The 24,889-nt window shown below is 44.9% G+C and overlaps 1 protein-coding gene across 5 annotated transcripts in view; it reads left to right on the top strand.

Moving 5' to 3' along the window:
- Positions 1–24,889, top strand: part of Sdk1 (sidekick cell adhesion molecule 1) — an 883,473-nt gene that overhangs the window by 680,667 nt on the left and 177,917 nt on the right. For all 5 annotated transcript variants that reach the window (XM_078023675.1, XM_078023673.1, XM_078023678.1 and 2 more), the window contains 3 exons: positions 12,143–12,290; positions 14,411–14,551; positions 19,014–19,195. In XM_078023675.1, the coding sequence (XP_077879801.1) occupies positions 12,143–12,290; positions 14,411–14,551; positions 19,014–19,195 (471 nt within the window). The remainder of the gene's footprint in view (positions 1–12,142; positions 12,291–14,410; positions 14,552–19,013; positions 19,196–24,889) is intronic.

Below are 24,889 nucleotides of genomic sequence, written 5' to 3'. Positions count from 1 at the left end.
GTTTTCCATTCAGCCACTTTCCATATTCTTATATTATTCTAATGATTTTTCTAATGATCCTCTTGGTTTTCAAGGTAGACAATCGTCCTCTCTAAATAATAAAAATTTATTGTTTCCTTTTTGTTTTCCATTTCTTACTGGATTGTGAGAATAATTTTAAATTATAATTAGTATGGTAATATGTCTTGTTTTTTCCCTGATGTCAGTGGAATTGCTGGTAGGATTTTATTGTTTTGTATAATATTGATTTTTTGTTATTTATTGAGGTACACTTTGCATAGAGAAAAAATGCAGAGATCTTAAGTGAGTCTTGAGAAATATATATATATACCCATGTAGTCCACACCTCAAGCCAGATATGTCATTTTTAACCTTCCAGAATGTTCCTGTGTCCTGTCCAGTACTTTTCCTCCTTCAGAAGCAAGTACTTTTCTCACTTTTGTCATCATGGGGTAGTTTTGCCTACTTTTGAACTTCGTTTTATAAGCAAATATGATATTGATTCAAAAGTGTGATTTTTCCAGCACATAACACATTCTTTCATTCCTTATTCTTAGGATTTTAAAAATTGTATAGGGAAATTTCTTACTTCTAAGCAAATTATTCTTAAAATAACTTGGTATTGAACTTGAAAGTACCCCATAATTCACTCAGGAGAATTTATATGTGACTATTCTTCAGGACCCCAACTGCAACATGAGCTCCCCAGGCCCTCCATGCCCCACAAGACAAGTTGATGCTTTGAGGAGCTCTGTCTCCATACATGGTTCAAGGCTCCCAGGCCTCAGACCTGAAATTAATATGTTTTTCCTTAACTCAGAAAGAAACACTGTCTTCTGTAAATTGGGAGAAAGAATGTCAAATGGGGACTAGAAATGTAGCTCAGTGGTAGAGTGCCTGGCCAGCAAGTAGGAGGCCCTGCATTCAATTCCCAGCACTGCAAAATAAATACTAATACAAAAGAAATAAAGTAAATGGGAAGAAGTTTCCCACATCCTTTGTCACTTCCTGTCACTCATGTATAGCTTTGTAGGACAGATTTCTCTTCTGCTGAGAGAATCTTGTTCTTCTAGAGAAAAGAAGGGCTTGCCTTTGACACTCCACCATCCAACATGTTTCTTTTTGCCTTGGTTGCCACAAAGCACAAAGCTTAACTGAAACCTAACTGAAGCACCAAAGTAATGGGGTGCTTATAACATCTTTGACTTCTCCTTTATGATTTTGTATTATTTTTATTTATTTTCGTGTTGCCATCCAGTGTTGTGTATGCTTTCATTTTAGAAGACCTCTAAGTCCTATTTAAAAGCAGGAGATCTCTCTCTCTCTCTCTCTCTCTCTCTCTCTCTCTCTCTCTCACTCTCTCCACACACACACACACACACACACACACACACACACACACACACGCACAGGGGGGGGGTATTACATAAACATTCTTCCAGGAAAGCCCTGGAGCTATTTTTTTCCTCCCCATCATTTTGCAATATGAACCCCAGCAGCTTCAGTAAATCTGCAAATTATGTAGCCACTCCTGTCTGACAGTATTAAACACAGGAAGATGTCTGGACAGAGCGTAAAGTCAATTAGGGAGGCAGAGAAGAACACTCCCAAAATTAAATAACAGATCCAAGAACACAAGAGATGGCCTAATTTGGTACACAAAGATTTGCAATGGGACAGGGCTCCTCTAGGAGGGGCAGTCACTGTGGGCCAGAAAGGTCAAGGAGGCTATCCTTGGAAGAAGGCCTTGAGCTAAATATGGGAGTGGGTAGGATTTGGGTGCATGCCATCCTCACAGGAGAGATCCAAGATTGCAGAGGCTTGGATGTTGCTGTATAGCATGATGGGTATCCAGGACATTCCCAGGCACATGAATTTGTAGAAACAGAAGGTTCTTAGGGGCAGGAAAAGCTTAAGGCATGGCTGAAATTAATTGCTTTAAAAAAAATTCCATGTAATAATATATTTTAAAGTACAAAGTAATACATGCTGATTGCAGCTAAACAAGTGTTACCAGATGTATAAAGGAAGAGTTTCTTATCTGCCTCTACCACAAGGAACTGTTGCCTGCAGCCTAGTGTATACCCTTCCATGATGAAATGGAGACCTGCAAGGAATACCAAGAGCTCAGAGAATGCCATGCCACAATCTTACACAACAGAGAGCCATATAACCCATAAGCAGGGCAATGTATGTGAAAATTAGTTTTCAGCAAGATTCACCTGGAAGTAGGAATAAAGAAAACTGTGTAAATCTCAAGGCTGGGGTTAGGGGGCAGTTGGCAAAGGACATGCCAGACAGCCAGTCATTCCTAAATGGCTGATTGCCTTTCTCTGAAAGGAGGAGTCCAAAGACAGCTGGGAACCCCAGTCCTGGTCCTGAGAAGCAGGAACATTCTAGCACCCACTGTGGTCTCCTCTGCACCCACGCACTTTGGCTTGATTCTGCCAGCTACTAAGTTAAGACTGGCTTCAGAAGAACATTTTCTGAGACTCAATGCCTCTCCTGATCCCATCCCCAGCATCTTTGGGGGAGAGATCTCTTCCTTCACAAAGAGAATTTCTAAGCTATGTGGCTCAATCCTTTCTTCTAATGCCACAGGTGTCTTTTCATGTATAGACCCGTCGCTGTCTTGCACACTGTGCGCCATGAGCTCATTTGCTCTGGTATGAAAGCCGTTCCCAACTGTCACCGCACAATATGTTAAACATCTTGATCCACGTTTGCTATTATGTACTTAAAAGCTGATGGGCTTTGTGCTGTTTTGCTTGCCAAAGCGGCAGAGACTTTGTTCTCTGTGCTTTTCAATGATGTCTTTGAAATCTATCTCACATAGGTATTTTTCTAATAGCCTCAGAGTTGTTAGAGAGTATTTTATGTTTTAGCTCATTTTCCTTTGGGCTTCTGCATATGGAGCCTCACATTAATAGCATTTACTCCCATTTAAAATTCAGCCTGGGAGACAGGGCTTGTCACAGGTGTTCATGAAGGTATGCCATTGTGGTGATATTGTCCCAGAGCAGGACTCTGGTGGGCTTCCAGGTTCACTCTGCAATTAGCTCCCTGCTCTCAGGCAAGATGAGGAGGGGGTGGAGGCCCAATGCGGACCCCATGTCCTCGATTGGTCCCTCATCTCATCTCCTGGACTGCTCTGCTCAAGCCTGTCCTGAAGTTAAACAGTACTTCCTAAATGAGAATGCCTGTTGTGACAGCTAGGTATAGAATTCAGAGTGGCTAGGACTGTGGTCCTTAAGTTTGGGCCAGCTTCCATCCAGACATAGCCACTTGCTCCACACATAGTCTGCTAGCCATGGTTAGACCACCACTGCCCCGCTGTAGGGGTTCACCAGCACTAACCCAGGCTGAACTCCCTTGAGCTTCTGGATTGTCCAGTCTCCTTTCCAATTCTCTGAAGGGAACTGCTTCTCCTGCACATCAGCCCCCAACCTGGCCAGGGTCCTGTGTCTCCTCATGGATCAAGCCCAAGCCTTTGGTGGCCACCTTTGGGGTCTTGACCTACATCTCTGGAGGCTACAGTCCCTCAGATAAGAATAGCAAAAATCCCTGAACCTGTTCCTAGTCACTTTGGCTACATCCCTTGACTGCAGGTTTGACTACCTAAATATCTTAGTTCTTAATTCTTAACATTTAAGGCAGACTTGGTACATTTTAACTGAACTATGTAGATTTTCTTGAGGCATATATAGCAGAGAGGCCTTCTCAAATCAAAGGACATCAAACTGCATTTCAACTGTCTATTTTCAGGGTCTTATTTGGGGTGGAAAATACCCATATGCTTCCTACTCCCCCTCCCTGTCCATGAAACCCCCATCTAGCCTAAATTCCTTTTTCTCGGGCATCCTCAGCTAAGTATGGCCTGGTCTTCCTGTAGCCTCAGTCTCATTTCCCAGGGTTGCCATGAGCAGTTCTGTGGCACAACTCTCTTTCAAAATCATGTTTGAATTCTCGCATTTCATGTATGTCTAGATACTTTATAGTGTCACTCCATGTGGGGACTTTCACAGTGCTCTTGCAAGAGACAGCCCATTCTACATGTCATATTTTCCAGCTCAAACTAGAATTCCACAGTGCCACTAAAAATCACGTTTCTTTCCTTCCTGTAATAGCCTTAAACCAGAGTCTTGAAGAAAGATCTCATTTAATCTCTATGGCAGGGGCTATTCTTTGTGCTTTGCTTTAAATGCTCAGCCAAGCTATGATCAGGCTGAGAGCAGCTTCCTTAGCTGGGGGTTCTGTGTGCATTCCTTTTCATGTGACAGGAAATAGGCTCTTTAATGTGGAGGAGCAAGGCCTGTTCATCCACCAGACTACCCTTGACAGCTCTTTGGGGTAAACATTAAATATGGTTTGGAACCTCTGAAGAGCTTAAAGGTAATTAGTCAAAGTCCTTGAACAACCACAAGAATGCTTTATAGAAGCAGCTGTGGTGTGTGCTTGTGCTCGTTTCATTCCATGTCTTCTGAGACTCTATTTTCTGATTTTCATTAATGAACTTGTTTTACTGTTTTGTGGTACAGGTAATGTACACATATATACAGACATATACATACATACAAGTATATATATAATATACACACATAATAACTTTATGTATATTTTGGTATACATAAAATGGTAAGATTTACCATTCTGTATTACTTTTATGATAAAATAAATATGGTCGGGAAGATCAGGTTCTCAGGGGTGTAACCAGGCTTTCTATAGCTTATATAATTTTGGAACTCTTCATTAGAAAAATAACACAGCCTTGAAAGGACTTCTTCTGGGGCCCGAAGAAGGGCCAAAGCAGATGAAGGGCAAAAGTTCAAGAGTTCAGGGCCCCTCTGTTCACACTGCTTTGGAGCCAATGTGAGCCTCTTGCCAGGAGGGGGCCTGGAGACTGCTGTGTGTAGCTCATGGAGGTCCCCACCCTTTGCTCCTGCAGACACTGAGGCTGAACTTGAGCCACATCTGAGAGCCCCGTCCTCCAGAGCTCCTGCACAAGAGCAAGCACAGTAGCTTTAGCCCTGACTCCTGGGTGTCTCTCAGCCTCCAGCTGCTGTGTCCCTGGGCATACACATGTGGATTCAAATGCTCATAAGTGTGTTCTCTGAACATCGTATACACCCACACACACACATACACCACACCACACCACACACACACACACACACACACACACACACACATCTCTGTTCTCTCTTGCAAAGCACTCAGAATCTTCCAGTTCAGATTGTACTCAAAGCTTCATAACTTGATCCTCTCCTGCCTAGCTCTAGACCAACTGGTTCACTGGTAGGCCTTCTTTTTTTTTTTTTCTTATTAAACTTTTAAAGAGTTTTGGGTTTACAGAATTATTTCAAAGATAGAGTCCCTGCGCATCCAGTTTCCCTTACACCAAGCATCTTGCATCACTGTGGCAGGTTTCTATCAAACCCATCATTTCACTGCTGTTAACGCAGCCCTGGAGATCCTCCCTTTCTCCTTGTTGTCAATTTTCTAGCCTAGGATCCCTTCCAGATCCTACAGGACACTTGGTCATCATGTCTTCTCAGGCTTCTCCTGGCAGGACACGTCCTCCTGCTTTCCTCGTTTATGATGACCTTGACAGTTGAGAGGACTGGCCCAAGGCTTTGTGGAAGAACACTGCTCCCTCCATTTGGATTTACCTGATGTTTCTCTTGTGGTTAGAATGGATTGAGGACAGGGGTAGAGTTCCATCCTCATCACATTCCTCCAGGGTGCACACTCTCAACCTGACTTATTCCATTTATGCCTGATAAGCCTTTGAAATGTTGGAACATTTAGCTTAATTTGTGCCTAGAGTTAGACTCTCAGCAACACCTGTCTTGAGTGTGCAATATCATCTTAATAAATGTAGTGTCCTTATATTCAGTGTAGAGAGACAGCCTGGTGCACTGGCAGGGGCCCTCTGATTTGCATGAGGCCTCCTGCCTCGGTAACTCTGTTGGAGCCGCGGGAGCATCTCTGACCAAGCCCTGAACTCCCTAGCTTTCAATCTGAGGCAATAAATAGACCATGAGGCAGATCTGGCCAGTGTATGGAGGGTTTCTACCAAGGTGCATCAATAGCAGGTGGGGAGCCCATGCTTCCTCTCCTATGAGGATGGACATGACTGTCTCAAGGCTACTGTGCAGGCTGATTGCAGCACAAAAAAAAAGCCATCATCAGTGCTGAGAACATGACGGGTGTTGAACCTCTACTAGGTGTCAGACACTCTTCCAGCTGCTGGGGATTGAGCAGGGAATAGCATAGTTCCCAGGAGCCCATCTGATGAGGAGAACTTATTCTTACCACCCAATATTTATATTTCAGGAGATAGAACATCAGACAGTGGTAGCAAAATAGAAATGAAGTGGGAATTAAAAGAAGAATTTTGCCCCTTAATTCTTCCACTTAACTCTGGGACCTGAGGGAAGTGGCCTTGTTTTAATGCAGGAATGTTCATTCTCTTTCATGTAAAAACACAAGGTACACATGAACCAAGTCTCATTTTTTATTTACCAAATAGACAATTAAAGATGATAATCAATGCTCAGGACTAGAAATGTTGTGACAAAACAGTCTATTTCCAAAAACCTTTTCTTTAAAACTGTCCTAAATAGACACAGAAGTATGACTTCAACTTCAACAACCGTTAACATTTAGCACGTTTCATATATTTCCTGCCTTTTTTTTTGCTATAGTATTTTAAAGAAAATTCCAGAAATTATGCCACTTCATCCCTCAGTGACTCAGTAAACATCTTTTAAAAAGAAAGGACAAAGGGGGCATCACACCAGTGGAATTGATTAGTAAACTTTGTGTCACCTAATAGTCTATATTTTCCCTTTTCTAAAAGAGGTTTGTTTGTTTGTTTGTCACTCAATTGGCTCAAATAAAGTTCCAAACCAGGTCCAGACATTGTTGTTGTTTCACTCTTAATGTCTTGGAATCAACCAAAGCCTCCAGCCTTCTCCATCTCTCCTCCCTTACCTGGGCAGGAGCCATGATATTTGTCCTGAAAGTGTCCCACATCCTGGATTTGGGTCATAGTTGAATTGATCCTTGCATCTTTATTTCCTGGAGACAGATTTGATTCACATTCTTGGTTTTGTTTGTTTTCTTGTAGAGTGTGTTAGCACGTGTGTGCTTCTGTGTGCGTCAGGTGTTGCTGGCTTTGTTTCTTATAAAGTGTGTTACTGTGTGATACACATATGTGAGTGCTTCAGGTGCAGCCGTGGCCTTCCATCGCAGGGACATGAGGCCCAGCTGCTCTACTTCTCCCACTATTAGGGTTGAGCCATTTGTCTAGGTACTGACCACCTGCAGAATTTGGGAGAAGTAATTTAAGGTTTCTATGAGTCTTGGTTTCTTTCTTTCTTTTTTTTTTAAAGCTTAGTATATATCTTTTATTTATGTATTTATTTATGTTTTAGTTTTCGGCAGACACAACATCTTTGTAAGTATGTGGTACTGAGGATCGAACCCGGGCCGCACGCATGCCAGGCGAGCGCGCTACCGCTTGAGCCACATCCCCAGCCGAGTCTTGGTTTTCTTGACTACAAAAGACGAAATGAAATCTCCCCCACAATAAGGTCCAGGGGCTGCAAGTGGGGAGGCACCCTCAGACTGAACATAGCCATGCAAATATCCACACTAATAGTGACAGGGATTTAATTGCCTTTTGGCAATTAAGAGAAAATTTTCTTCAAAAAACATTTTCCTTCCTGAGGTATCATTAATTGAGAAAATGGTAATGTTCTTTGTATCGGAAAAAGCTTCTAGTACATTTCCAAAGATTGAAAACCATTAGTTTTTGAGCCAGCAGAGATAGCAGGGAGTGATTAAGTCCTTGTGGGCCCTGAGCCCTGCACCCAAGAGGGATATGCACAGTGCCCTCTGTGTCAGAGGCTTGTTCTGCAGCCTGACTGGGGGAGTCTGAAATCCCCCAGCCCTGTGGATCAGAGAGGAATCCCTGAAGGGGAGGAAAGAAGCATTGCAACTTTTATGGGATGGTTCACTCATCAAAAGATTCTGCTGCTGCATTCCATCCCCTAAGACAAGCCTCGTGTTGGAGTCTCTGTGAGAACTGGCTGGAAGAGCCTTTTAAAAGGAGTCTTCCTGTTGATTGTCGGGAACAGACTTGCTATTTAAATTTTAACAGTTCTCAGCAAGCTTGCAATTGCAAAGCTTGAGAACAGACAAATCCTTCCCAAACCACTTTTTTTTTTTTTTGGTACAAATCAGAACGCCCATGAGATGGATAGGGTTCATTTGTATTAGTTTTCAGTCTAATCTCTCTTCCTGCCAGATCTTTTATCTTCTAGTGGGGAGGAAAAAGAATAAATAAAGAATTCTATAGATGTAACTGGAGGACTGAGCCAAGCCAGAGACAGAGGAGATTAATAGGCCCTGTTGTCAAATCAAACTGGGCAGCAGACCCTGTGACTCATGTTATGGACTTTCAAGAGCTGTTTACACTCTGGGTGAAGAAATGGCCAAGGGTTGAACAGGGCAGAGGTTTGGAAGGGTGACACTGAGGGCATCTTAGTGTAGTTGTGTGTTGCTATAGCAGAATACCTGAGGCTGGTAATGTATAAACAAAAGAGGTTTGTTTGGTTTATGATTGTGGTATCTGGAAAGTCCAAACTGTGTAGTGTCAACCTCTGAGAAGGGCCCCCAGCTGTGTCACAACATGACAGAGAATTAAAATGCGAAGCTGTGGGCTGGGGTTGTAGCTCAGTGGCGGAGCACTTGCCTTGCGTGCGTGAGGCCCTGGTTCGGTCCCCAGCACCACATAAAAATAAAGATATTGTGTCCATCTACAAATACAAAATTTTTAAAAAATTATAAAATGGAAAGCCGGTTCATGCAGAGAGACCAAGGTGAGATGCCAACTCACTCTGTAATGACCTACACTTGAGGTAACCATTTCAATCCTACAAGACTGAGAACTCACTCCTGTAAGAGAATTAATCCCTCTGACAACCCCACTCCCCTCAAGGCACTGCCTCCCACTCGGCCACTCCAGGGACCAGCCTCAGGGTGAGTTTTGTTGGGCACGACCTGATACAGACCAGGACAGGCAGCATCCCAGGTCCTCTCCGTCCCCACCCCACCTTGTTCTGAAGAGTCACTTCAGCCAACTGATTACCACAGGTGTCCTTGCCTGTGTCCCTCTGTGAAACAGCTGTTGCTCCCTGTGTCTGACTGAGCAGGTGAGCTGTTCACTGACAGACACCTCGAGATCAGAAGGAAGGAAGGGCTGGTGGAAGAGAGCCTCCTGCAGGAAGCAAACAGCACTCCCAATAGGACCAGTCCAGGAGGAGGTCTAGAGAATGTCTACAGAGATGTGAGTAGAGGGAGAGCCCAGGGCTGGTGGCCTCAGTCGGCTCCTCTTGGGTCAGAGACTCAGAGAACTCAGAGAGAGGCTGTGCAGACCTGCCCCCTTGAGAAGAGCAGGCACCTGGGAAGGACAAGGACAGTGAAGGCCACCCTCTCAGTGAGGAAGGAAATGACCTGACTATGCTCTCCTGATCTCCCAGGGGAGACAAGAGGCAGGAGCAGGCACAGTCCTGCACAAGTGTCCCTGGGCCAGGCCTCCTGCATGGTGTCCCAGTGTTCACTGTCTCATTTCATACTCAGGCGACCTTGGGATTTCATGTTACTTTATTTTCTCACCTGTTTTTTTATTTTAGTTGTGGTAAAGTATCCCATAACAGAATTTACCATCACAACCATTTTTAAGAGTACAGTTCAGTAGTGTTCAGTACATTCACTGTATTGTGTGCTCATCACCAACAGCCATTTCCAGAACTCTTTTCATGTTGCAGAAGTGAAACTCTGCACCCATAAACAATAACTCCCTATTCTCCCTCCCACAGTCCCTTCTACTGTCTGTCTCTATGGATTGAGTACTATAGGTACCTCATATCCGTGGACTCACACTGTATTCCTCTTTTTATGACTTATTTGACCCAGCATAATGTCCTTAGGGTCCATCTATGTTGTAGCATGTGTCAGAATTCCCTTCTTTTTTAAAGCTGAGTAATATTCCACTGTAGGCTAGACCACATTCCTTGTTTATCCATTCATCCCTTGATGGATAGTTGGGTGGTTTCCACCTCTTGTGCTACTGTAAACATGGGTTCCAAATACCTCTTTAATACCCTGTTGCAGTTCTTTGAGGTATATACTCAGAAGCGGGACCACTGGGTAAGATGGGAATGTTGTTTCTAATTTTTTCAAGGAATCACCATACTATTTTACATTCCCACCAGCAGTGTACAAGTTCTCACTGATGCTGTTATTTTCTGTTTGTATATCTGTTTGATAATAGCCATCCTGGAGGGCATGGTGTGGTAGGTCGTTGCAGTTTTGATTTGTCCCCCTTTTCTACAGAAGTTCACATAAAACCAGAGTCTAAGTGAAGAGCTCTGGCTGACCATGGTCTCCATGCTTTTCCCACATGTGCCAGTTCTTTAGAACGAAAACGCCTTCCGTGGAGGCCCTACCCCTGCCAGCTGCACGGGTTTCAGGGAAGGCCCTCTCACCTTTCACTTTGACAAGTGGCTGCCTTTTTTAGGGAAGCCATCTAGAAACCAGGTCACCATGAGGTATTTGATGCTGACAGAGGCTCTCAGACTCCCTGAGCAAAAAGAGCAGTGGAGTGGGCTTTTCCATAGTTAATGTGGGTGCACACATCAGGTTTTTAAAGGAAACATAAAGAGAAGGGGATCCTCATCAACCGCCAATTACCGTGTCACTGGAAATCAAGAGCCAAGAGTACAGAATTGCCCAGCTGGTGGTGGAGACTGCATTCCCAGAAAGCCATTTTTGGAAGCAGCTTTATTTGAAATAATTAAAAAGATTCAATCTTTGTCGTCCAACTGGCATTGCACCTCAGAGCAGCTTAACTTGGTGTTGAGGAATCCCAGCTACAGGTTCTGAATTAGTGAGACACCTTCACGTGGCCTTTGGGACTTTCATTTTCATTTTGAGCAATTTGTGGCCACCTCTTGGTGACCTCTAAGGAACTAAAATGCCAGGTGTCCTTCCCATGAGCTTCACGCATACACTGTGAATCTGCATGGTCAGTCTTGAGGTTTCTGAAGGAGCCAATGTATTTTTTTTTGGGGGGGGGGTTGGAGTTTACACACAGCAAGTGTTGTCTGCAATCTGAGCAGAGCGCAGCACCATAGTGGATTCATGTCTTTTTGACCAATGTGGATGAAAGGGAACTTAGCACCACTTTGGAAGAAGGAGAAAGACAGTTTAATTTCCAGAGGAATGTCCCAGCTCATATTTTACCTTGCTGATAACTTGAAAATGCCATCCAGGCATCACAGTGGCTCAGAATGGGAGCTGATGGTGGATATTCAAAGTCATTGTCAGGTCATTCCAGGGCATCACTCTACAAAACGATCGAGCAAGAAGCATGCTTAAACTCTGCAAAAACTCATGCAGGTATGGGTTCCTGCAGAACCTTCTTGCAGGCGGGAGCCCATTTGGCTGACAGTCGCTCTTCCACACCTGCCGAAAAGCTGATTGGAAAGAGGCTCCAGACTAGCTCTGAATTCTGATGTCTCTCCAGCCAGAGCCACTCAGGGTGTGGCGTAATGGGCTGCCATGCTGCAGATGGGTTGCAAAACGCACAGCCCATCTGTCTTTATCATGCTCATTTCCTCTTTTATTAAAATGTTAATGAATATAGTTTTTATTTATCATTCAGTGACAAGTGCAGCTTCCTTTTCTGGGAGATAAATCTGCACTCTGTCTAACCACGTGAGCTCACAGAGAACTTTTTCTCATTACATCTTGAACCCAGGAATATTTTAGTTTCTTCTAAACCACCATGTGCAGGTTGAACAAAGGATGCCTTTACTTATTGACAACAGCCCAGGGTAATGGGAAGCACACTAGATCTGGGCTGAGAAATCTGAGTTTCATGCCAGGCTCACTAGTTGCTAGCTGCATGACTGAGCCTTGGTTTCCATGTCTGTCGAATGGGGATAACAGCTCCCCTCTCCTAGTGCTGTCTTGGAAAGCAAATGAGATAATTTGTGAGAACATATTTGCATTCGCTTGTCATTCAGACATGTACTCACGTGGGTGTGAATCTGTTTTGTCATTCTTTTAGACTCTCCATGGAAAGTGCATCTGTCAAACGTTGGCCCTGAGATGACAGGAATCACCGTGGGTGGCTTGACTCCAGCCCGCACCTATCAGTTCAGGGTGTGTGCAGTGAATCAAGTGGGCAAGGGCCAGTACAGCACAGAGACGAGCAGGTGAGTGGGGCCCTGCTCTCTGCACAGTGGCCAGGAACAGCAGGGCCTGAGAGTCAAACAGAGGCATCACAGGAGGTGGAGGCAATTAATTGATCATCCCTCAGGGATATTGGCAAAAGCATGAGCAGAAAAGATTATCACAAAGAGTGCAAACATGGCCGTGTGTTGATCTAGCTGGGTTTCTCTTAATTGCTGGGAGGCAGTGTCTTGGATTTCTCCTGTGGTGCTCTGGCTGTGCCTGCATCGATGGCTCCTGATAGCACAGTCTTATGTACCCAGGAGATTAAGAGCTCACCTGCTGGCTGTGTTTTCTGGGCCCTTTCGTTTTTATTTTTCTTTTTTTCCCTTGGTACCGGGTATTGAGCCCAGGAGCACTTACCCACTGAACCACATTCCAGCCCTTTTCTATAATTATAGAGACAGGGTCTCCCTGAGTTGCTTAGGGCCTCACTAAGTTGCTGAGGCTGGCTTTGAACTTGGGATCCTCCTGCCTCAGCCCCAAGCTACTGGGATTCCAGGTATACATCCCTATGCCTGGCTTTCTGAGTTCTTTCTCCCCACAATTGCCAGCAGAGTGTAGGCTGTGCCATGGGCTTGAGAGGTAAATGTGTAGTAGTCATGCAGGAAGCTGAATGCTGCCAGTGTCTCTCAAGTGCTGTTCTCCTGAGCAGTGTCCTCACCCACACATCCAAGGAGGTCCATTTTGGAAGCCCTGCAATTGTAAGGGGACAAATGACTACATCCAATTTTAGAATTCTCCCCTGTCCCCAAACCAACCCTAATTCTATGACCTGGATTGTAGAATAGTGAGATTGAGATGGCTTTCAAAATGTGGGAGTTTTAGAGGAGAAATAGCAATAAAGCCAAAGAGACAATCCAGAAAAAGTGTTGGACACTGAGTGTGAGTGGCTCACTCAGCTGGTGGTGGTTTGGGGAGCTGAGGCTCTGCAGTTCTTGACGGAGCAGGTGGGTCTTCCTGGCCGCCTGCCTAGTTGAGCTGCAGAGTGCTGAGGGTCATGACTACTCACCAAGTCCTTCAGCACAATTGATGTGTGTTTTATTCTTTTTAAAAAATAATTTAATTTTTAAGTTAGATGACATATTTATATGATTCAGAATTAAATAAATATTTATGCAAATGTCTGTTTTCCACCCCTGCCCTTGTGTTCCACCTCACCTTTCTAAACCAGTAACCATGTAAATATTTCCCATACATTTTTCCAGAGATTTAAATATATATACACTTTACTAGTAAATACAAATTTACAATTCAGTCTCTTCCTTTCTACACAAATCAGAGCATGCCATACATATTATTCTGAAACTTTTTTCACTTCATAATCCATCTTTGGAAATCTTTCAATATCAGTTCATAAGAAGTACCCTCATTTTTTTTTCACAGCTACATAGTATCCTATTGTAACACTGTACCATACTCTATCTAACAAATCCCCAACTGATGGACATTTAGGTTGCCACCACTTTGGTGGTACAGCAAACAGTATTACAAAAATAACTAGTGTTGATGGTTAAATTGCCCAGCTCTAAGAGGCACCAAATGACACCTGCAACAGCAGTGTGCAACAGAGCCCATCCCTCTTCCTTGACACACAGTATATTTTTACATTTATGTTTTTCCTAATCTACTAGTATAAATGGTATCTCATTTTAGTTTGAACTTGCGTTTATCTTAGTAAGAGTGAAGTTGACTATTCATGTGTTTAAGAGCTACTTATACTTCTTTTTGCTGTGAACTCTTTACATTCTTTGCCCAGTTTTCTTCTGGATGATTGGTCTTGTTCTTATTGAACTGTAAGAGCTCTTAAAATACCAGGGACACTAAACCTTGGCTGTGAAATGAGTTGCGAACAATTTGCCCTCAATTTTCCATTTGTCTTTTGACTTTTTGCAATTAGCTTCTGTCAACCAAAGATTTTTATGAAATTTATTTATTTATAAATATTAAATCGTATTAATTGAACAGATTAATGGGCTTTCTGTGATGTTCCCATATATGCATTTATTGATTTTTACCAAGAGGAAGGCTCCAAGTTTGGCTGACAAGGGTCATATGTTTCTGGCACTCATCTCCCTCTCTCCTACCCATCCTTTATTTTTAGGCTGATGTTACCTGAAGAACCACCCAGTGCTCCCCCAAAAAACATTGTGGCCAGTGGGCGAACCAACCAGTCCATCATGGTGCAGTGGCAGCCACCCCCAGAAACTGAGCATAATGGGGTGCTACGCGGGTACATCCTCAGGCAAGTAACCAGTGATTTCTATATGGTCCCTAGCAAGAGTCAGGTGTCTATTCCTCTAAATGTCTGTAGGAGACAATCAGTAGTGCAGGCTCTCAGGTCAGGTGTCAGATGCTATGGAGTGGTGGAGACTGTGGCAAACTGGAGAGCACATGCTAATGTGGGCACCTTGCAGAGAACTCCCACGTGTGTCCACCTGCAGAGTCTGCACAAAGACTGGCATTGGTGGTTGCATTTGGCAGGAGATTGGAGGGAACATCTTGGGTAAGGGAGCAATGTTGCTATTCATTGTAAACCTTTTAATTCCTCTAACACTTTCACTAGATCCATGTATTGTTAAGCATAATCACTTAAATTAATACTAATTAATGTGAATCAGTTATTATCCAATGGTTACCACATGAGCATGTTGCTCAGTTTTGCCAGGTTTTCTAGGAGTTCAAGAAAATTCCAATACCTGGCCTTTTACATACAACCTCCCAGTGTTCAGGAGTTACATACAACCTCCCGGTTCAGGAGTTCAGTAGAGCAGGCCAGATGTCCACATCTGCGGGCCAGATGTAACCAAAGGGTGCCAGTTTTCTATCTCTGCCTTAGAAGAGCCAGTGAGGCTTCTAAAAATATTGAAAGAACCATATGTGTATGTGGTTGTGGTAAGGAGGAGAAATGTCCTCTGCCAAACTCCCACTACTTTAAAAGCTGCACCAAGTGTGTCTATTGCAGTGGTTTGTCGACCTAGCAAGAAGAAGAGATAAAGCAGAGCCTAAGGGTAACTATTGAATCTCTAGTCGGCTGTCTGCTCTGGATGTATTATTGGCTTTATATGGGCAAGAATATAATTATATGGGATGGGGATCCGTTATTCCCTTCCTCCAGATGCCTACACTGGACTCCTGTGGAGTTAGGATCAGTAAATACTTGGTTAACAAAGCTCTTAACTGAACACATTTGACTTCTTACGTAAATGTAAGAAATTATGATGGCATTGCTCTTTAACTGCATTATCTGTGTATCTGAAGGACCCCCCATTCCCATATGCATGTCCATAATCATGCACTCCTTGGGTAACAGCATCAATCTCCACATGGGTAATATCTGTCTGTCACAACCAATTTCCTGCCACTCAAGCCTGTGGGTTCTCCTTGTCTCCTGAAGGGTTTAAATGGCCCATTCTGGGGAGCAGGAAGGCTCCTGTGTCTCTGTGCCCCCGCCTGTCCTTCCCCATGTAAAGAAGGTCAAGGAGACTGAGAGTTGCCCTGGTAGGTGAGGCCTGTGGGCTCTGTCCTGATGCCCCTGGGACCCATCCTAGTCACTTGACCTCCTCCCACAGCCTTGCTGCTTCCAGGCTGAGGCCATCTGTCCCCTCCTGCTGCTTGCTTCAGCGTTGGCCATAGCCTCTTGTTCCACGAATGGAAATAATTGGCCTGCCGGGCCCGGCCACCCCTCCCGCTTGTCCTCCTGCAGCCCCTGCCATTTTCAGCAGGGAGTGAGGAAAAGTTTCCTCGGGCAGTAGCCGTCAAGTAAAGGCTTCAATAGTCATCTCACAGAACCAGGCTCGGGGCGCAGACTTTCCTAATAACATCTCTCTGATGTTGCGAGGCCACATCAGGGACTGCACATTTCTCTATTTCGTGGGATTACTGCTGTTAAAAGGATTTTCTGTGATGGTGTCAGTAAGTTGAGTGCTGGAGAAGAGGGCATCTGTATTTGTTGGGGCTTAAATCAAGAAAGCCTTAAAATGAGGGCGCACTACCCAAGGCCTATGAATATCAAAGTTTTCAGAAATTAAAGACCCATGCCAAAATGAATTTGCTTGGAAACATTTCCAAATAATCCTCTGGTCTGCAAATCAGCTCTGTGTTTGCAAGCGTGTATCCTCCAGGGCATAGTCTCTGTGTCAGATTCGAGGCACAATACAGGGAAGAGCAAATGGAAATAAATCACCTCCGTGGCTCTGGCCATAAGAAGTAGTTAGGATGCGTGTGCAGTAATAAAATATTTATAATAATGGGCAGGGTGTTTCTCTGAGAGGAGCATAGGGTTATGTCCTTTAAAAATGTTCTCTGTTTATTTCTGTATAAAAAATCATCTTGTTCTGGCTCAGCCTGTCTCCTGGGCAACATGGCCAACCAGCAAGAGTAGGATGCCCGCGCTCCCCTTATTAATCACGACCTTCTTAGACATCCTGTGAATGTTACAAAAGCACCCTCAGCTGCCAGTCAGAGTGGACCAACCTGCCCATTCCAGTAGGGAGCATAGCCGGTTTGGAAGAAGTGAATTCTGTAATTCTTTTTGCACAACTGTACTGAAGAATACGGGTGGTTCATAATTCAGAGTTATATCCCACACTCTCCTCAGTAGAAGAGCAATGTTTAAAACAAAATTGGGGTGCTTTATACCTCACATCTCCTTCACATTCATTGTTCCACTCGATTCTTGCAAGAACCTACGAAATGCTTTTATTAAAAATTCTCATTGGAGAGTGGTGGAAATAAGGGTACAGGAAGATACCTAAGGTCACCGGGCGCATCAGGGCTGAACAGGTCCTCACCTGTGTCTTCTGATGCTGATTTCTTTGCTTTTGCCTGGTGTGTGCAGCATGCAGTGATGGGTCTACATGAGCATGTCATTCCTGAGGGGTAAGCTCACCATCACACTGGCTGCAAGTACCGTTCACATGCCTGGGCCATTCCCATGTGTGATATGGAAGTGGAGCCAAGTTTTACCCTTTTTCAAATGGCTAATTGTCTCAGTGCCATTTATTTTAAAAGTTCATCTTTTGTGGGCAGAGAATTTAAATGGAAATATCTGTCACATGGGTCAATCCATGCCAGGCCTTTCTCCTAGTGGCCTACTGTCTTGAGGGCCATTATTACCTCAACGACCTGAGTACCTGTAATGAATTGACCTGCCCTTGGTTGGTGCAGGTGGTCAGTTAAGGATGCCACTTCAGCAAGTGTCAGAGGCTGATGGGGTGTGAGGCAGAGGTGTGGCTTGATAACTTCCATGTTTGCCCACCAGAGAATTAACAGCTCCCTTCCCTGGTGCCTCCCAGAGCCTGGGGCCACCTGCTTTCAAGCATGAGACAGAAGGAAGCCATGCTTCTTCCAGCATTCATGTGCTGTCCTTGACCATTTACCTTTTCTTCCAAACTGGCCTCACCAAGAGCGAGTGGTCTATAACAGGAGAGGATGAAAGAATCTCAGAAAACTCTGATTTTCATGAAGAAACTTTGATTACCATCTCTCTCCTTCCCTATTGACTTCTCAGCTCTCCTTCTCTTTGGAACATTGTGTTTTCCTGAAGAGCCTAAATCCTGCAGTCTCTGCTTTTTTCTAACAATGGTGGCCTTGCTAATGCCCTGGCCTGTGTGCACCTATCTCAGGTGCTTCCTTTCATGTGAGGTGCTCTGCCCTAAGGACAAGGCAGCATGGGGAGGAGCCCAGAAATTCCCGTGTGCTGTGGAGAGTCAGCAGATTCATTGCTGCCACTCTGGTTTTGGATCCCTTATCACTCATCTCCCCTTTCCATTTGTCACACAAAGCCATGGTTTTCTGAGGCAAGAACCACTTCTGGGATAGAAATTATATGCTTTGGAAGCTGCAGATGATTAAGAAATCACTTTTACTGTACATGTTCCCTCATTTACCAGGGAGACTGATCCAGAAAAGCTCGGCAAATTAACTAAGTCGGTTCAGTACATTAACTTCTATAAACTGAATCATGGAAAAACATTTGCTAATCAAAATAATGCTCTGAAAGTCCTTTCATAGTGCAAAATGCAGTTTCCTAATTTATGCATTTTCTAAGTGCAGAGGTGTGCGAGTCACCTTTTAAATAAACATAACTGTGAATTTTTGCCTTTAGTAAGCTAAAGATCGTACCACCCAAGTGTTCCAAAAGCCCCCAAAACAATTTGTGGTAGTTAGCACTGAACTAGCATTTTAGAAGTGTTAACGCCTTTTCAAAGCCCACTTTTTCCTGCTCTGGGGTATACTTAGATAAACCCATATTTCCTAAATGGACCACAACTGGGAGCTCAGCCCCTGGAGGCCAAGAGGCCACACACTGCTGGCTTCTCCACTTCTCCCCACATTTCAGTCGCAAGAGTAAAGTATTTCTCAAACCCTGACAGAAATCACTTGGGGAATTTGGAGTTCTAAGTCACCATTAGTCCTGGACAAGTTACACTTATAAGACTGTTGTTTTCCCATAACCATAATGTAGTTGAAATGACACTTTTGTTTTGCTCAGAACTTATAATATACCTTAGAATGCCTGGAAGCTACCTTTTGAGTATAAACTTTTGAAATTGTTGAATTGGGATACAGTGTTGTCTGGGACTGACCTCTTGGCCCCTCTCTTGTTTATGTAATTCCATTTTTCTTTATTTGCATAGAACCACAGAAAACCAGCTCAAGTCTGAATTGTTTCTGTGCCATAATGGGCTTCCTTTCTGGTGCAGGTACCGCCTGGCTGGCCTGCCTGGTGAGCATCAGCAGAGAAACATCACTAGCCCGGAGGTGAACTACTGCCTGGTGACAGACCTGATTATCTGGACGCAGTATGAAATCCAGGTGGCCGCTTACAACGGGGCTGGCCTGGGTGTCTTCAGCAGGGCAGTGACCGAATACACCTTACAAGGAGGTGAGCTTGCTTTCCAGAACCACCAGGATGCAGAAGGTTGGTCAGGCAGCCAGGTTTGTGAAGTTCAAATTGCAATGTGAAATGAAAACAGGGTGCATTCCTCCAGGGAGTGTTTAGAAGAAATCCATCATGTGTGCGATTTCATCTCTCTGCCTCCTCTAAGCTGAAGCGATGCTGTGGAAGGGAAGCATAATGTTCCAGCTGCTTTTTCTGGGTGCCGAGGGCAGGAAGTGTCTGCTCGAATCCTTTCCTAGCACACCTATTCTTGAAAGGGTATGTGGAAGGAAACTTTTCTAAATGCCATCAGGGCATCTTTTCAGTTGAGCTGGTCACAAAGCTCTGTGTAATGCTGTGAATGTCCTTCAAAGAGAACGATTATTTCCAATCCTGGTTTTCATGATGGAATATGATTATTGGTAATAGAATCTGCTACTTTGTGCTTTTTTTTTTGCCTTTTTCAGTTACACAACCAATTTACTAAATCAATAAAAATTCCCCCAGCCCTGGAGAGGGGGAATGACCAGACAGAATGTCATGAAGCCAGTGGTTCTTAAATATACGTGCTGAAACTCGGCCCAGTCTTTGGAAGCCTCTCTGCAGCCTCTGACTCCTCCCATGTTTCTGAAAAATTCTGGTCCCAGCCCCAGGAATTGCCAGCTGGTGGGGAAACACTCTCCCCATCTGCATTGTATGTTATTGTTCGAGCGGTAATAAATAGACCCTCTCTTGACACAACTGCATTTGTCCTACAGCAGCCCAAATCCTTGCTCAGGGAAGTAATTTTTCCACAAAATCTAAAATCCTTTTTCACTCAGCAATTTATGCCCTCTCCTGATTCACAGGTGTGATTTTATTTGCTTAGGCATTTTTATGGCTGCCAGGCCTTGACCTTTTTCAAATGATAAGGTTTCTAACTGCCCACTTCTCTCCCCAAATCATGCCCGAGACCTAATGTTCCTTGATATTACACGCTGTTATTATCATCCCTTATTGATTGGCTGTCTGTTGTCATCCCCAAGCCCATAAATCCTCCTTTATAAATTAAGCATAGTCAGTTCCGCCTGCACAGTGGCTAGCAAAAATATTAAAATGCAGGACAGCTCAGAAGAACCTGTCCATCTGCAAGTGATTCTTGATCGTTCATTGGAAGAAGAAAATAGCCAAAAACCTGGACCATTAATGTTTGCTTTAATTAGTCTATTTAATAAAATAACAGTAAACTTGGAGGCTTAAAATGACTAATACTGCTATTAATAATCCCCTATTACTATTAACTGCAACTGCCTCATTGTGTTACTGGTGCATTTGAGTTCTGCAGAGAGCAGAGGGAAGCAGATCTCAGCCTGACTGAGGGGGGTTTTGAGGCTTGGAGTTTGCCTTTTATACAATGGGGAGCCATTCAAGGCTTAAGAGCTGTGAATGTCATGATCAAAGTGGTGTCCTGGAAAATGAATCTGTCAGTGGAGTGCAAGCAAGGTGGGAGGAAGCAAAGATGGCGGCAACAACTTCAGAGACATCAGAGCAACAATTTGGCTCCCAAGTGGTGATTTCCCCCGCTTCAGTGGTTACAACGAGAAGGGGTCAGGATCTATATTTGGGAGGTGTGTTGTCCTTTCAAAACAGTTCACATATATTACCTCAGTTGTGCTCCACTGAAATCCTTCAGGTAATACAGCTGAGCTTCACAGCCTCATTCGTTGCTTCCTGCACAGTTGAACTGGGTATAAAAACAGGAATGGGGTCCAGGTGGTATCTTCAGTCACTATGCATAAAGAAACTGCATGCCAGCTAGCTTGAATTTAGGTGGTATGAAATTGCACATCTAGCAAATGGCTGGAACAGCTCTAATATGCAATCTTCAGAGATAAGACCACTGTCTTCTGAGCGACATCAGCAGCCCCTGATGTCAGCAGGACCTCAGAAGGTTCTGGCATGTTAGCAGCTGGACTGGCAACATGCTGGGCGGGCTCCTATCCTGCTCCTCTGAGCAGTTATCAGGTGATGAGGTTCCTGCAGCGAGCCATAGCTCTGTAAAAGGCTCTTTTCTTCACATGGGTGAGAACCTGACTCCACTTGCTCTCTCTCCAGTCCTCCCTATCTGCTTTTGTTTGACTCTCATAAGTTAATATTGGAACCACAGTTGCGCGGGCAATTCTCCATGTGCAGCCTCACTTTTGGAGCTGAGTGGTCTTTCCCTTGCTTGGGTGTTGGATGTCAGGTGTGGGCACATGAACCTGGAGCCCCACAGGTTTCAGGGGTACCTAGCAAACATGGCCATAATTCACATCTTCACTCCCTGTGGGGCAGCTCTGTTTTGATGCTCTGGAGGACTTTCTCATGTACACGTGGACTTCCTCATTCATACATGGATCTTCCTCATATGCTCATGATGGCTGTCCTGACCCCCAGCCCTGGGTGAAGACTTCCTCCTCATGGGCTTCAGGAACACAGTTCTGTCTGCCTTCCCTTTGAGGATGCAGCTTTTCCTCTGCATGTTTCAGACTTACTGTGTGCTCTCTGGGACTGTTAATGCCCCCTAGGAAATATCCCCTGAGCTTGCTGAGTTTCCACTGGTCATTTCATGCTCTTTTTCCAGACCCTGACCCCAACCTTAAACCCTTTCATGGGCCACTGGTGAAAATTATCAGACTACAACAGCCTCAGAGACATCTCCAAGAAGCACCTGCCCACCCGACCTGCTTGTTCAAGGAATGTGTGGAGCCCCAGGGCATATTGAGGTGGTGACAATAATAATAGCATGAGGATGCTGTGCCTTGGATTTGGCTGTGGCACTGGCTATGACACTTGGCTGGGAAAGCACAACCTGCCCTCAGCTCTGGGTGCCTTGGAGGCACAGTCACACCTGCCCAGTGAGCAAGATAAAAACAGTCAAACTAGGTGACACAGCAGGAAGAAAAGACAACAGGAAGGACCACAGTGCTTTAGAGCAGCAAAGGGGCAGACTGGAGTACTGGGATATGGTCTCTCTCTCTCTCTCTCTCTCTCTCTCTCTCTCTCTCTCACACACACACACACACACACACACACACACACACACACTCTCACACACACACACACACACTCTCACACACACACACACACACACTCTCACACACACACACACACACTCTCTCTCACACACACACACACACACACACACACACATTCTAAAGATGAGACCCCGATAAGAGCCTCTCTGGGCCTCCTGCTTTCTATCCTATTTCTTTAGGAAGTGTACCAAGCCTCTCTGGGCCTCAGGGGCCTCATCTGTAAAATTGGGCCCTTGATATCTGCCCTGGCTGCCTTGAAAGCTGGTATGACTAGAAAAGGACACAATACATCTGTGCAAAGGCTCTGAGAACTGAGGCTTTACAGACCTGTCTGCCGGGGTGTGTTTGCTTCCCTACTGGGCATCCACCTGGTGTTTGAAAGTTTCCTCGGTAGCTATAGTACAGAAAGAGATTTGGGGTCAGTCTTTCTGCTAATAGTAAAATATCCATTTGAGAATTAATGTGGGCACCAACTAAATGCTCAGAGCTGAGGGAGGGGCTCTGCCATCAGGGTTGAGAAGATGCTGACAGCCTCTGCTTCGGTTCCTGCAGGCTGGTCCTAGAGGAAGGTATACTGGGGCTTGAGGAATAAGGGCAAGAACCAGTCAAGGAACCAGCTTCACTGAGGTCGCCCCTCATTCCTCCAGAGAAGGAGTACAATTCCCCAACCAAGACCCTCAGAACAGACCATAGACTTGAGAGCCACCCCTAAAGAGGGGCTTATTGGGATCCCTGGGGTGGAACCAGCAAGGGATCAAGTTTGCAGCTGTCTGTATTAGTTAGATATAGGATCCAGCTGCTAGAAACAGACCCCAATGACAGTAGCTTAAACGAAATGAAGATGTGGTTTGTTTGTTTTTTTTCTCACATCAGAAGAGCAGGCATTGGGTGAGAATGTGGGATGTAGGGGAAATCTGGGATCATCAGAGAATCAGGATTTTCTGTCTTTTTGCTTTGCTATCTTTGGTATTTGCCTCATGGTGATAAGCTATCTACTGTAATGCCTGCTATCACATCAACATTCTAGAAGGCAAGTTGGAGGAAAACATACATGGGTGTGTCTTGTGGCCAAGTATTCCTTTAAAGATCTTTTTAGGATTTTTCTTAGAATTCCATGTGTCACTGATTTCTGCTTCCTATTCATGGAATTCTCAGTGCAGGAAAATCCAGAAATGTGGATTTCTCAGCTGCATGGTTTTCCATCCATTGTTCAGGCAGGAAAAGGGGAAGCTATTGGAGGGGCAGCTAGCAGTTTCCTCCTCTCCAAGGTGACTGTAGCTCAGGAGTTGCATGGTTTCTAGGTTTGAAATGGCACAGTCCGCTGCCTCAGGGCTGCCTCCCAGGAGCGCCTGGGGGTACTTCCTAATCATCCCTGCTGGAATCAGCAGACTTCACATCCACAGCCCGCAGGCCACGACCTCCACCCAGCTTGGGCAGCAGCTGAGCAGGCTCCTTGCCCAGGCTCCTTGCCTGGGAGCCCACTTAGGCCTTGAGTGTCCCACAGCTGCTGGCACTGAGTGTGGGGAAGGCCTGGAGGCTGAGTAGGTCCTTCAGACTGAAAAGGGAAATAATTAAAATGCCTGCATAGGAAAGGCGAAAAGAATAACTCATAAAATTAATTATTTGCCAGCTTAATTTGGGAAATTATCAGAATGTATAGAAACACGGGTTGGCAGTCTATCAGGAGATCTGAGAGAGGCAGGATTACTCAGCTTGGGGAGGGGGAGGGCTGCCTCCTGCCCGCCAGATCGCTTCTCCTTATCCAAGGGCAAGTGCGTGCGATGGGGGCAGCGAGGTAGCTTCATCTTGGCTCTAACAAGGGCTTGGCTGGAGCCCCCAGAGAGAAAAGGCACAGGCCGCTGGGGAAGGATGTGCGGCTCACACTGCCGTTGGTGGGAGTGGAACTTGTTAGACAGTCTTTCTCAAAGAGAACTCATAAATGATGCAGCGCTCGCCCAGGGTGCGCAGCGCAGGGCGTGCAAGCTGCTCGGCTGGCGCTGGCAGCTACAGGAGCACTGCTCGCTCCAGCTCCTTTTTCTTACAAACACATTTTTGGTCTCAAGTGTTTTTTTTCCAGGAAGCTCCTTAAGGAAGATAAGGAAGTTATTTCTACACTAACTTCAGCACAGTCTAGTTTTGAACCCACCACCCACCTGCTACACGCCCTGCGTTCCTGCTTAATTCCGTGTATTATTGAGATGTCTTAGAAATGAGCGATTTGTCCCCGCTGGCTCTCTACAAGGTCTTGGCATGGACTGGCTGGGGGCACACGGGGACTGCCTGCTACCAACTTTCTAACTTCCCAACTTTTCAAGTTCCCCTTTCATCCACCAGCCCCCAGTTTCTTGTCTGCCAATTCCATTTAATAGATTTTATTAACAGCAACTCCCTGACCTTTTCTGTTCGAGGCATTTTAAAGGGGATATATTAGCTTACAAATGGAGCAGCAAGACTCTAAGACAGTTTCAGCCAAGTGAACTTTGCAAGGGGTGATAAGAAACGCTGGCTCTGCGCAGACCCTGTGGCCTGAAATCTCAACATGCTTGAAGCCCACCTGTCGGTTTTCCACCATGACTCCCTGAAGGAAGTAGAAAATAACCTGCATTTACTTGAAAATTTCACAGTGCTCCCAGAAATCGATATG

The sequence above is a fragment of the Ictidomys tridecemlineatus genome, chromosome 10 (assembly GCF_052094955.1).
Source record: "Ictidomys tridecemlineatus isolate mIctTri1 chromosome 10, mIctTri1.hap1, whole genome shotgun sequence".
Lineage (NCBI taxonomy): Eukaryota > Metazoa > Chordata > Mammalia > Rodentia > Sciuridae > Ictidomys > Ictidomys tridecemlineatus.
This window is presented reverse-complemented; position numbering and strand designations above follow the sequence as displayed.